Consider the following 13955-nt stretch of genomic DNA (forward strand, 5'->3'; position numbering starts at 1 on the left):
GGGAATAGCAGACATGAGAGGATGCAGGGGCTGATTTACGTCACAGCACTGCGTGTAAAACAACAAGTTACAAAAGGGCATTCTATAGAAAGGAAAAAAATACTAAATGAATATCAGAAGAATGTTTGTCTTCCTGCTTTTAGCTTAACGTGGCTCTTTTTTTAGTCGCTCAGCTAAGATAACTGAATTTGTAGTAGTTGAAAATGCCACGGAGTCGTTAAAGTGAGCTTGAGAAAGTGCTGGGAGCCTGTACCATGCTCCACAGCTCTTCTGAAATACACCACTATGCTTGCTATGGTAGACGCTCGAGACCAAAATATGAGTTAATGGCAGCACTGTTGCCTGCTATAAAAAAAAAAAAATTAGAGAAACGCTTTATTTTACAACAAACCTGTGTCAGACAACATATATTATAAAACATGCTATTGATAGATGTTAAAGGAAATGTCAAGTAAAAAAACCCAACAGATTATTCGCAGTAGGAGGCAAGCATTTGCACTTCCCCAACCTTTTCTCTCTTTGTCCTCTAATTCTCACTTTTCCCATTCAGCAAACTTCAAAGGTTAATCACTGACAGGACCAAACAGGTGAAACCTTTCTCCTGGCCTTGGAATAACCTGCAACTAAAATTGCTCGCGAAGGTTATTTCAGTGGAGGTCTGATGCCACCTAAAGTCTCCAACAAGTCTTGCAGTAGAAGAAATCAGCATTTCCCCCAGCATTCTCAAGCAGTAACAGCTCTGAAGTTATTAGTTATTTATAGTTCTTTGTGGCTACATTAAGCACAGCAGAAGTTTGGACTGTGAGAAAATTAGCTCAGTCATGCTAGGCTGGGTAAAAATCCAAATTTCTGTCATCCTCAGCCTGCAAGAAGCAGACATTGTAACTCACTCCAAAATCAAAGCTCTGAAATGGAGAGCCTGTCTTTATTCCCCTGATGCTAAAACTAGCTTGGTAACGATGTTCCTTTATTTTTAACATTTGGAAACCATGTGACTGTAAAAGGGAATCAGCTTCAGTAGATGGAAGGACAGTGCATGCAAGACATTTTCCACGAATTATATTAAGCCTTAGTATTTAGGGGATAGCGATGTGTATTTTAGAGTACTCTACTGAGCAAGGTTAATGCCTTTATCATTAGAGTTGGTCAATAAGGCCATCAAAATGTATTGCAATAAAAGTATGCTGCTGTCACAAAAATATACAAACTTTGAAAAATGTGTTGCTTTTACTAGACTTCCTTTGAAGCAAGTATTGATTGTTGGGGGTTTTTCACATCTGATTTAGTAGGGTTTTTCTTTAGGATTTTTTTTTTCACTTTTATTTTACATTTATTTTTCATTTTCCCTTGTTTGTGCATTAGCGCTCGACATAAGAACATCAGTATTATGCGTTGTTACTACTGACCTGGTTGTAACAGTTAAGAACGCAAGTTGCTTTTGGATTTTAAGCATCATTCAAAGTGGTGGCTATTGAGTGCCGTTGGGAACGTTAAACCTTGTCTTCTAGATCGAAGTGTCTTCTGACTGCTATAATGAAACAAAGTGATTCTAGCATCTACCTTTAGCTTCAAGTCACCTAGTGGTGGGCACGAGAGGAGCTACCACACCACGCAGTGCAGAATTGGTACGGACTGGAAGGGGACAAAGGCAGTCTGAAGTCAGAAGTGATATGTTAAAAGGCACCCGGGGAAACTGGGGCATCCCCTTGGGCGCTTGCATTTTAACATGCTAAGTTTATCAGCAGGCGGTAGGTATTGTGGATGGAGAACAAGCTCTGCTAACATGGTTGTTCCTCTCTCTCCAGCACCCTCTCGAGCTGCTCGCACGCCGTGGTGGCCCTGCTGTACCCCTTCTCCTGGCAGCACACCTTCATTCCTGTTCTGCCTTCATCCATGATTGACATTGTGTGCTGCCCTACCCCCTTCCTGGTGGGACTGCTCTCCAGCTCTCTGCCCAAACTGAAGGAGCTGCCCGTAGAGGAGGTAGGAGCTGGCACCAGAATTGTTTGCCTGGAGTAAAGCTGGCCTCACCCTGGAGCGGGCCTGCCATTTGCACATAAATCCTCACATGTTTAATTTTTAATCTGCCTCTTTGTTTCTTCTCTGCCTAATTCTCATGGGCAACTGCCTCTTGGTAAAACTGCAGTAGTTGGTTTAGTCTTTATTCCTCCCCTATTCCCATACCTGGCACCTTGACAGTGAAGTGAATGTTAACCTGGCCAACAAGTAAGTACAGTGTAAATACGCTGATTTGTTCTGATTTTGTTGTACCTGGAACAAGAAGAGGAAGACGTGAAGTGCTATCTGCTATGACACCTATTAATGCTAATGGAAGTTGTGCATGAAGCCATAGCCAGCACAGAAAATAAAACCTTTAAGACTTTTTTTTTACTTATATGAATTTGTTAATACTATATTGGAAATCAAATGAGAGTTGCACTTCATCAGCTCTTCCAGTAAAATACCACAAAAATACTCAAGGGCATACTCTTCTCTCTTACTCCTATTAGTTTCCTGTCATTTTTCTACGAAATTTTCGTTTCTTGTGCTCACTTTCAAGGCTCTCTGTGCCTCTGGCCCATGTAAATCTCTGCTCTGTTTTCCTCCCATGTTCCTAACATTGCTCTCCCACATCTTCCCAGCTCCGTCTCTCAGTTTTGCTGCTTCATTATCATTAGTATTTCACACCCTTGCCCTTCAGAAGCCCTGCTGCCTCAAATGACACCCTTTTCTTTAAACTGCTCTGAAATACTTTTCATCTGCACGTTAGCAAAAATGATTAGCAATAACTTGCTTAGGTTTAAGAAAAAAGCCTTTTAGCTTTTTTTACATATTAACCTAGTGTGAGATCTGTTGTATCTAACTATGTTAAATTAGACTTTAAGCTCTAAAGAAAAACTTCGTCTTCTTGCTTTATAAAGCACACAACCTGTTGTTTCACAGTAGGAATTTGATTCATGTTGAGGCTTGGGACCGTTCAGATGGTCTTTTGCTATTAAAAGACAGACACAGATGAATGTTTTCTGTCTCTTCAGATATATTTCACTATAGTGTTTTCTTTTCTTTAGGCTTTGATGGTTAACCTGGGATCTGATCGATTCATCAGACAGGTAAAGTACAGCTTGAAATGTTGCCATACAGTCTAGCAAGATGTTTACTCCTATAGTATAATTAGGTTTCTTTGATTAGAGATATTTGGCAGGAATTGTGCAGTGGGAAAGAGATTAGGAAAAAAAAGTGCTCATTTTCTGTTTCACCTGCAAATAAGTATTACTCCTCAGGTATGCAAAAGGGATTGAGGCTGTGACTGCCAGAAGAAATCAAGAACTGTATTCACAGTGCAAAGAAAACATCTAAAGATAATAACATCATGCTAGCAAGAAAACTCACACTGTTGGAGGTGAAAAGGACAAAAATTGCAAAGAAAAGTTTCTGAGTGAGAGAAGAAAGGTGAAGAATAGTTTAATGTGGTAGGAAAAGCAGGAACCTTGTAAACAGGGAGATAAAGGATCACTACCTCCTCATAGTAATGTGGCACTAAATAATTTCAAAAATTACAATCTGCAGGTTAGATGAGTAAACTTTCTTGTACGATTCCTTGGAAGATATGGCTGGTGAATAGTGGTTGCAGAGCTAAGATTCTTGTGTCTACTCGCTTTTGCTGAACAAGCATTAAATAAGACGAAGTTACAGAGGGAACACCCAGACAACAGGGGGAAAACCCAGAAAACAAGATATACTAGAATATAAGTAAAAACAACTGTCAAGAACCAAAGAAGGTGCCTTAAACCAAATAGAGCAGCTGTGTGTACACGTAGCTAGGCTTTGCATGATGTGTATTTAGTTAAAAACAACTACTTGGACTCTTTGTCATGTGAAGAACTGATTCCAAGTTTCTATATGTTTACCTTGCTTTTTGGATTATAATTCCCGACTTTAATCTCATTAAGAGTGACAAGAAATTTTCTTTAGAAATATATGATAGTTGCAATTTTCATTATTTTGTTTATGTAAGCATGACAGTAGCAGATACAAAATGCTTTTCTTCTAAATTTTAAACCTTGCAAAAGTATTTGCCGTAGTTGCTGCATAGATTAAGGTGATCTAAAGGTTTTTTTTTTTCCTCTGTCAGATGGATGATGAAGACACACTATTACCCAGAAAACTGCAAGCTGCTCTGGAGCAGGCTCTAGAGAGAAAGAATGAACTGATAAATCAGGATTCAGATAGTGATTCAGATGATGGTAAGTTCATTTGGAAACAGGGACTTGTATAAACAAGCATGTAGGTAGTATTGTGACTTTCCATCCAGGAGAAAGAAAGATGGGACTTTAGTACTCAAAATACCTTTTGCAACACCAAAGATAGTCTCTGAACACACAGGGAATGGGACTGATAGCATCAACCCACAGTAATACATTGTCAGCAATCTATTTAATTTCTTTGTAAATGCCATGCACTCCCATGAGTACCTCTAAACCTTTACTCAAGCAGAGGTTTGCAGTTAACTTGGCCCTAATTCAATCTAGATAACTATACATGCTTAGGGGTGTGTCTGAGTTTAGAGTTGCTCTTGGTGCTCGGTATATTCAGAGGAGAGAACCTCCAGAAAATAGTTTCAAGTGCAAGAAGGGCTGACTTGCCTCTGAAGGTTCATATTTCTCTCCACCAATTATAAAAACAGCCCATGGTGAATTTAAATGCCTGTGGTTAAAAGGTATGAAACAGGCCCCTATTCAGTTTTTGAAATTTATTTCTACTCATCTGTGTTACATATGTAAAACTATTTTAACATCTCAGAAATTATGAAAACCCAGATTCTATAACATACCCTTTTCAATCAGTTCTTGGTAAAGACTTATTATCCCCAGAGCAAACATTTTAATTCTGAGTCATTCAGAAGCTTCTCAAGAAAACTTATTCAAGAGTTAAAATATGAGGTATAATTTTGGTGAAGCACCCACAAAATTTTTAATTTTCTGAGCTGTTTCCTGAGGTTTTGTATTTCTCATTGACTCTTGGTTATGAAACACCAATTATGTAGACCGGCACTCTTGATTATAAAGCTGTTACCCTTTTCCCTATGTGACGTATATCCAGGGCCGCAAGGAGCCAGTACAACTCCTTTCATTGTTAGCACGGCATCAGTAAACTGCTAGATGACAGTACCTGGCCCCGTGTGGATGACAATGGCGAGAGCTCTGGTAGCAGCTGATTTTGGTGTGTTGTTGCCACCTTGTTTTGCAGAATGTAACACCCTGAATGGATTAGTGTCTGAAGTTTTTATCCGATTCTTTGTGGAGACAGTTGGCCATTATTCCCTGTTCCTAACCCAGAATGAAAAAGGAGAGCGTGCCTTCCAAAGGGAGGCTTTCCGTAAATCTGTGGCCTCCAAAAGTATCCGCCGCTTCTTGGAAGTTTTCATGGAATCCCAAATGTTTGCTGGCTTCATCCAGGACAGAGAGCTGAGAAAATGCAGGGCAAAAGGTAAGGGTGGTCTTATTTCCCGCAAGGCGGGTTGCTTGTGTTTCGCACAGGTCCCGTGGTTAGCGTCCCTGCGTAGACGCCCCTGTCAGAGCTCAGCAAATTCTGTATAGCTGTCAAATCTCCCGAAACACACTGTCTGCTTCTTGTGGGCCTAGATCATAGCCACGGCGGTGATAATACAAAGGCTTTAACCAGAAGAATAGTCTCATCCGAGTGCCTTAAATCACTCAAAGGCGAAACCAGGAACGATCCTGTGAAGGGCGCTGCCCATCCCCGATGGGAAACCGCCCCAGAGGCTGCCTGCCAGTGCTCGCAGGGGAAACACGTGGAAGCGTTCGTAAGATAAAGCCCAGCTCAGCAGCCGGTTAAGTTAGATCGAGGTTGCTGGACGCAGCCCTCCAAGCCGCCCCCCCGCAGGCCGCAGCTGCCGCCCGTGCCCGCGGGTGCAGGCGCGCTCCCGCCGCGGGGCGGGGCGGCCGCGCACGGCACCGCACCGCAGCGCCGCCTGCGGGAGCTGCGCGGGCACCGGCGGGAGTCGGGCCGGGCCGGGCCGGGCTCACAGGCCTCGGTGCCCGGCAGGTGCCCGGTGCCGCGGGACGGTAACCGGGGTTTGCGGCCGTGACCGCGTCTGGCGGGGGCGGGGAGGCGCAGCGTGCCCAGCGCAGCGGCGCGGGTGCCCCGGCCTTGCTGGGGCGGCGGGCCCGCTTCCCGGGCTGCAGCGGCGGAGCAGAGCCGCGCACTTGGGCCGGCTGCCGGTGGTCCCGCTCGGCTGCGGCGCGCACGGCGGCCCGGTGCCGGCACGTCCCGGAGCGGAGGCGAGGCGGCGGCGAGTGCGGCTGATGGGAGGGCGGGCGGAGCGAGCAGCTGGCCCGGGCGAGGGCCGCCCTGCCCGCGGGGGTGCTGCGGGGCCGGCGGGGAGCGCGGGCCGCCCGCACGCCCTCGCTTTTCCGCCTGCGAGTCACGTACCCTTCACGTAAGGTCTGGGGCTCCCGATACCTGTCCCGATGCCGCGTGAAACTGCATAGCCCCGTGCCGGCAGCGACATTTTGTAGTCTTGCAGAGGCAAAGGCCTGTAACGGGGCAAAGTTGGGAGTGCGCACGGGGGCCGGGGGAAGCGGATTCAGCCTGGCACGGCTCACCCCAGCTCCGTTTTCTCCCGTCTTCCACAGGTCTCTTCGAGCAGCGGGTTGAACAGTATTTGGAAGAGCTTCCAGACACGGAACAAAGTGGAGTAAACAAGTTTCTGCGAGGCCTTGGTGAGAAAAATCTTCAGAAGTGTTTCTGAAATGAATTTTCATGTCGTCTTTTTTTTTTATTTAAAAAAGCCTTGCCTGAGGTGAAATCAGATAGTCAAGCAGTTTCAATGTGATAGGAAATATGAAAAGGAAAACAATGAAAGCATATGTAAAGCTGACAAAACCAGATTTAATTATGACCCTTGTTAACACTTTCATTTTCACTTGGGGGCGGGGGAACCAAACCATAATCAAGGAGGAGAAAAGGCAGGTGGCTGACCGCTCCAGATTCTGTTAGTTGGCTGTCCCTGCTGGTATTAAGTAGAAGAGTTACTCTACGGCAATTACATTACAAATTAGACCCATTTGCTAAGTAACTTTAGATTGCCCTTGGCTTCTCAGTATATGCTAGAGACTGATGGTGTGCTTTCTTTAGGAAACAAAATGAAGTTTCTGCACAAGAAGAACTAACTCCTTTCTGCTGAAATACCAACCCAAAGACTATTTATGACACTGCGCGTGAGACACCGGCAGCATTTCAGAGATTGATGCGGGAGGAGAGTGGAGCAAGCTGACCGCAGCTTTAAGTGATGACCGATGCTGTTAGACAGTGTGCCAGATGATGGCTCCTTTATGTATTTGGATAGAATTTGTACATAATGTGCTGTAAGCTTTTGTAACTGATTTTGTAATGAGCGAGGAAAACTGTGGTAAATATTTGTATATTCCTGAGAATAACAGGTGCTTTTTTTTTTCTTTAGTATGAATTGAGTTATGCTTGGTGCAAAAATGAATAGCTGGTTATGTGCAGCTGACTGTCTCAGCAGAACCACTGACTTCGCGGGGTGTTTGTGAGAGCTACACTGATGCCTGAATACTGCGGGGATGAATGAACTCGGGTACGTGGGAGAGGTTGTACGCACGGGAGCCGCTTTCATGTGGCAGAGTTGGTATTTTTTTTTTCCTTCTAATTAATCTTAAAAGAAAGAAATAACAAAGTAATGTGATAATAAGGTACTTGGTTCACAATACAAAACTTCCACTTGGTTTGAACTCTGGTCAGTAAACTACTTGTAATCCATTCTGCACTAAGACTGCTAAACCTGAGGAGATCTCAGTTCTTTGACATGCAAGCTGCAACAAGTAGGTACAGTACGTCCTTTCCTAATGTATGTATGTATGGTTTCTAATAAACTCTGTAAATATACCTGTTTGTTTACATTCATTGCAAACCTCTGCAGTTTCTGATGTTGAGTAGGTACAAAACCAGTAACTTTCCTGTGATTTTTTTAAATGAATTTGTAATTAAAATATAAAATGGTTATTACAAACCTGTCTTTTAGTAGGTTTGCTATTTCATGACATGTAGTTTGATTTTTTTTCGTCAATGTTTTTCACTAGGGCTGAGACAAGGCATTTTATATCCCTGTTCTGTTAATTGTACCCTAACAGAGGCATCACGTAAAAAATTTTTTTTTCTTTGCATGGGGTAGCAGCAAATTACTTTTTGTCATTGTATCATAGATACTGCTCCTGAATTGTGGTATTTTCGGGTTGGTTTTGTGCTACCTTGGTTAGATGACCAGAGTAGAATATGAGCAGCTTGCAGCCAACAGCCTTTGCCTAAATTTCTGATGAGCTGATCACCTACGTTTCATGAGAGTCTGCTTTTCTCTTGCATTAATTGCGGTCTGTTTAGGTGGTGTTTCCATTTCAGTGAAGGCTCTTCAGCAGGACAGGAATGGTTAAGCTTCCCATGGCCTGCACAGCTGTGAGCATTGCCCAAGTACCACATTCATCTTTGATTTGGTAACAGAACTCCTGTTGAGATTCTGTAAGTTTTCCCTTAGTCTGAAGAAGAAAATATAAAATACTTGAATATATTTGCAAGTCTGACAGCTAATGAAAATTAGCTAAAGCTTCTTGCCTTTAAAAAAACCCAAAACACAAACACCCTGTTTTTCTTCATTTGCAGTGCGATTTCTTTAGTTAGATGGGCTTTGAGGCTTGCGCAATTCCTAACCTGACAGTGGTTCTGGTTTGCTATCAGCCTCATAGAACAAAATCGAGGGATTATTCACTAAAAAGGTGAAGTCGTTTCCTTTTTGTCTTACCTCCCTCACACTTGTGTATATACAAAAGATTCTTAAGTGTACATGAAATGTCTAAAATATCAAGTGCTTTTGATTCAATGGAAATATCTTTCTTAAGAAAATGATGGATAAACTGTCATCATCCGCTGAAGGAAGTGCTGCAGAGAAGAGTTGCTACAAAGGCAAGAAAAAGCCACGGAATGCTGATGTACAAGGATGCAGCGCTGTAAAACCCATCTCCAACGCCAAAGCTGTTTTCCTCCACCTGCACTTTAAAAACCTAAGTAGAAAGATTTTAAACATATTATCCATCAACATGTCGTTCCAGTTCTTGTAATGTGAATCAGAGGAGAGTACCAGGCAAGGTGAGATCATGTTTCAAAAAATTTGTAGGTGCCTTCTTGATGCTCAAACTGTGGCTATATAAAACAATCACAGAATCATATAGGTTGGAAAAGGCCTTTAACATCATCGAGTCCAACCGTAAACCTAACACTGCCAAGACCACCACTACACCATGTCCCTAAGCACCTCATCCAAACATCTTTTAAATACCTCCAGGGATGGTGACTCAACCACTTCCCTGGGCAGCCTGTTCCAATGCTTGATAACCCTTTCAGTGAAGTAAAATTTCCTAATACCCAGTCTAAACCTCCCCTGGCGCAACCTGAGGCCATTTCCTCTCGTCCTACCACTTGTTACCTGGGAGAAGAGACCGATCCCCACCTCTCTACAGCCTCCTTTCAGGCAGTTGTAGAGAGCGATAAGGTCTCCCCTCAGCCTCCTTTTCTCCAGGCTAAACAACCCCAGTTCCCTCAGCCGCTCCTCATCAAACTTCTGCTCCAGACCCTTCGCCAGCTTCGCTGCCCTTCTCTGGACACGCTCCAGCACCTCAATGCCTCTCTTGTAGCGAGGGGCCCAAAACTGAACACAGCATTCGAGGTGCGGCCTCACCAGTGCCGAGTACAGGGGCACGATCACTTCCCTAGTCCTGCTGGCCATGCTACTTCTGATACAAGCCAGGATGCCATTGGCTTTACTTGGCCACCTGGGCACACTGCTGGCTCATATTCAGCCGGCTGTCAACCAACACCCCCAGGTCCTTTTCTGCCAGGCAGCTTTCCAGCCACTCTTCCCCAAGCCTGTGGCGTTGCATGGGGTTGCTGTGGCCCAAGTGCAGGACCTTGCACGTGGCCTTGTTGAACCCCATCCAGTTGGCCCCAGCCCATCGATCCAGCCTGTCCAGGTCCCTCTGCAGAGCCTTCCTACCCTCCAGCAGATCAACACTCCCACACAACTTGGTGTCATCTGCAAACTTACTGAGGGTGCACTCGATCCCCTCATCCAGATCATTGATAAAGATATTAAACAGAACCTGCCCCAACACAGAGCCCTGGGGAACACCGCTTGTGACCGGCCGCCAACTGGAGTAAACTCCATTCACCACCACTCTTTGGGCCCAGCCGTCCAGCCAGTTTTTTACCCAGCAAAGAGTACACCCATCCAAGCCATGAGCAGCCAGTTTCTCCAGGAGAATGCTGTGGGAAACCGTGTCAAAGGCTTTACTGAAGTCTAGATAGACAACATCCACAGCCTTTCCCTCATCCACTAGGTGGGTCACCTTGTCGTAGAAGGAGATCAGGTTGGTCAAGCAGGACCTGCCTTTCCTGAACCCATGCTGGCTGGGCTTGATCCCTTGGTTATTCTCTACATGCTGTTTGATGGCACTCAGGATGATCTGCTCCATCAGCTTCCCTGGCACCGAGGTCAGGCTGACAGGCCTGTAGTTCCCCGGGTCCTCCTTCCGGCCCTTCTTGTAGATGAGTGTCACATTCGCTAATCTCCAGTCAGCAGGGACCTCCCCAGTTAGCCAGGACTGCTGGTAAATGATGGAAAGGGGCTTGGTGAGCACTTCTGCCAGTTCCTTCAGTACTCTCGGGTGGATCTCATTAGGTCCCATAGACTTGTGGCTGCCTAAGTGGTGCAGCAGGTCACTCACCATTTCTCCCTGGATTATGGGGGCTCCATTCTGGTCCCCGTCCCTATCTTCCGACTCAGGGGGCTGGTACCCAGGGAACAATTGGCCCTGCTATTAAAGACTGAGGCAAAGAAGGCATTAAGTACCTCAGCCTTTTCCTCATCCTTGGTCACTGTGTTCCCTCCCCTGTCTACTAGGGGCTGGAGATTCTCCTTAGCTCTCCTTTTGCTGCTAATGTATTTGAAGAAGTATTTTTTGTTGTCTTTTACAGCAGCAGCCAGATTGAGCTCTAGCTCAGCTTTGGCCCTTCTAATTTTCTCCCTGTACAACCTTGCTACACCTTTGTAGTCCTCTTGACTTGCCTGCCCCTTCTTCCAGAGGTCGTAGACTCTCCTCTTTTTCCTGAGTTCGAGCCAGAGCTCTCTAGTCAGCCAGGCCGGTCTTCTTCCCCGCCGGCTCGTCTTTCGGCACCTGGGGACAGCCCGCTCTTGTGCCTTTAGGACTTCTTCCTTAAAGAATGTCCAGCCTTCCTGGACTCCTTTGCCCTTTAGGGCTGCCTCCCAGGGGACTCTGTCGACCAGTCTCCTAAACAGGCCAAAGTCTGCCCTCCGGAAGTCTAAGGTGGCAGTTTTGCTGACCCCCCTCACCGCTTCTCCAAGAATCCAAAACTCTATCATTTCGTGATCACTCTGCCCAAGACGGCCTCCAACCATCACATGGCTCACAAGTCCTTCTCTTGTTTGTGAACAAGAGGTCCAGCGGGGCACCTTCCCTAGTTGGCTCACTCACCAGCTGTGTCAGGAAGTTATCTGCCACACGCTCTAGGAACCTCCTCGACTGTTTCCTCTCTGCTGTATTGTATTTCCAGCAGACATCTGGCAGGTTGAAGTCCCCCACAAGAACAAGGGCTAGCGATCGTGAGGCTTCTCCCAGCTGCTTATAGAATAGTTCGTCAGTCTCCTCATCCTGGTTGGGGGGTCTGTAACAGACTCCCACCACAATATCTGCCTTGTTGGCCTTCCCCCTGATTCTTACCCATAGACACTCCACCCTATCGTCACCATCATCGAGCTCTAAACTATCCAGACACTCCCTAACGTATAGGGCTACCCCACCGCCTCTCCTGCCTCGCCTATCCCTCCTGAAGAGTTTATAGCCATCCATCGCCGCACTCCAGTTGTGCGAGTCATCCATGTTTCCGTGATGGCAACCATATCATAGTTTTCCTGGTGTACAATGGCTTCCAACTCCTCCTGCTTGTTGTCCATGCTGCGTGCATTGGTGTAGAGGCACTTCAGCTGGGCTGTCGTCCGTGTCTCCTTCATAGAGGAGCACCCCTTGTGTGCTTTGAGGCGTTTCACTGGTGTTTCCGTCTTGGCTCCTATTGCCTCAGTATCCCCTAGCTCAACTCTGTCCAACTTCAGCTGTGCCCCAGTGTACCCCGCACATCTTGGAGACACAGGTTAAGTGCCCTCACTGGCACCCGCTCCCTCTAACCGTGGCACGTCGTCCCTCAGCTTCTCTTGGGCAAGCCTGATATTATCCCCCTCCCCCTTCCAGTCTAGTTTAAAGCTCTGTCGATGAGCCCCGCAAGTTCCTGAGCAAAGATTCTCTTTCCCCTTTGAGAAAGACGAATCCCATCAGATGCCAGCAAACCCGGTGCTGTGTAGGCCATCCCGTTATCAAAAAAACCAAAACCATGGCGATGACACCAGCCACGGAGCCATGAGTTAACAGATTTGGTACCTCTGTTCCTTCTAGTGTCACTGCCCACAACTGGAAGGAGAGAGGAGAAAATAACCTGTGCTCCGCAGTGCCTTACTAGCCGTCCCAAGGCCCTGAAGTCTCTTTTGATTGTCCTAGGACTTCGTGTTGCAGCTTCATCACCCCTCACATGGAAGAGCAGTAGGGGGTAATAGTCCGAGGGCCGTACCAGGCTAGGGAGTACCCAGTGATATCCTTCACCGGGGCCCCAGGGAGGCAGCAGACTTCCCTAAGAGGAGGGTCTGTCCAGCATATCGGACCCTCGGTTCCCCTCAGAAGGGAGTCACCCACAACTATAACCCGTCTTCTCTTCCTTGTGGAGGTGGTATTGATACGAGAGGTACGTTCTTCTGACCTGGGCGACACCTGTGGTGTCGGATGGGGATGACGGATGGACCGTCATCCCCATCCTCCATTGCCTGGCCTTCCACCTCCAGGGCCTCATACCTGTTGTGCAGAGGCTCCTGGGGGGGCGAGGTGGGCAGGGAGGGCCTTTGCCTGCTGCCACAAGCATGGACTCGCCTCCATTCACTCTCCTCCTTTGAGCTGCTGCCTTCAGCCCGGTGGGGGGGGGATAGATGATCACCTTGATTGTGGGTTCTTACTGGTGGCTGCTGCTGCTCCTGTTCCTGTCTCGGGGGGGGCAGAGCGTGGCACCACCAGTCGATCTCTTTCTCAGCCTCCCTGATGCTCCTTAACCTTTCTACCTCCTCCCGTAGCTCTGCCACCATGCAGAGCAAATCATCCACCTGGTCGCACCTCACGCAGCTGTCCGCACGGCTGCCATGCGTGAACAGCGAGAGGCCCAGGCACTCTCTGCAGCCAGAGACCTGGGTGGCCGCATGTTTTCGTGGGAGCTCCGTCTGGGCAGCCACATCCGCTCTGGCGAGCACAGAGGGCATCGCTTTCTGACGAGTGAAGACCATAGCTGAGTTTCTTCTGGAAGGATGGGGACTACCGAATGAACGCACTTTTCACAGCTCCTCCTGAGCTGCTGGGGTGCCTCCGCCTTCCCCACGCGTTCCTAGCGTTACCCAGAGGTCTGTGTCTGAAAGGATCAGATGAATGAAAAACAGGAGGTGTGCTGTTTTGCCTTCTCCATTAGTTGTTAAAACTAATGGTGTTCCTGAGCATGGAACATTACTAGTGCGCTATTTAACCGAGAAGGAAATCCTGAAGAAAAACACATCCAGTGCCAAGACCCATGTTTTAAATTGGTAAAGATTTATTTAAAGTCTCATGGTATAAAATACATAAAAAACAAGCTTGAGAAACAGTAATCCTCTCCAGGAATTGTTACTCTAGCGTGGCAGATGATAGTTGTGTTTAAGTACACAGTATTTCTTTTCCCGTTGTTATCGATGTTTAATAAAGTGACCAAGCTTGCAAATTTTCCCA

The 13955-nt window shown here is 46.6% G+C and overlaps 1 protein-coding gene across 6 annotated transcripts in view; it reads left to right on the forward strand.

The window, feature by feature from the left end:
- The window catches only part of DENND2B (DENN domain containing 2B), a 192897-nt gene extending 184970 nt beyond the window's left edge, over positions 1-7927 (forward strand). For 5 of the 6 annotated variants that reach the window (XM_075502183.1, XM_075502180.1, XM_075502184.1 and 2 more), the window contains 6 exons: positions 1806-1983; positions 3069-3110; positions 4133-4244; positions 5248-5487; positions 6657-6743; positions 7159-7927. In XM_075502183.1, the coding sequence (XP_075358298.1) occupies positions 1806-1983; positions 3069-3110; positions 4133-4244; positions 5248-5487; positions 6657-6743; positions 7159-7193 (694 nt within the window). In that variant the 3' untranslated portion in view covers positions 7194-7927. The remainder of the gene's footprint in view (positions 1-1805; positions 1984-3068; positions 3111-4132; positions 4245-5247; positions 5488-6656; positions 6744-7158) is intronic. The other variant, XR_012775859.1, reaches the window with a different exon arrangement.
- The last annotated feature ends 6028 nt before the right edge of the window (positions 7928-13955 follow it).

This window comes from Mycteria americana, chromosome 5, assembly GCF_035582795.1.
Source record: "Mycteria americana isolate JAX WOST 10 ecotype Jacksonville Zoo and Gardens chromosome 5, USCA_MyAme_1.0, whole genome shotgun sequence".
Lineage (NCBI taxonomy): Eukaryota > Metazoa > Chordata > Aves > Ciconiiformes > Ciconiidae > Mycteria > Mycteria americana.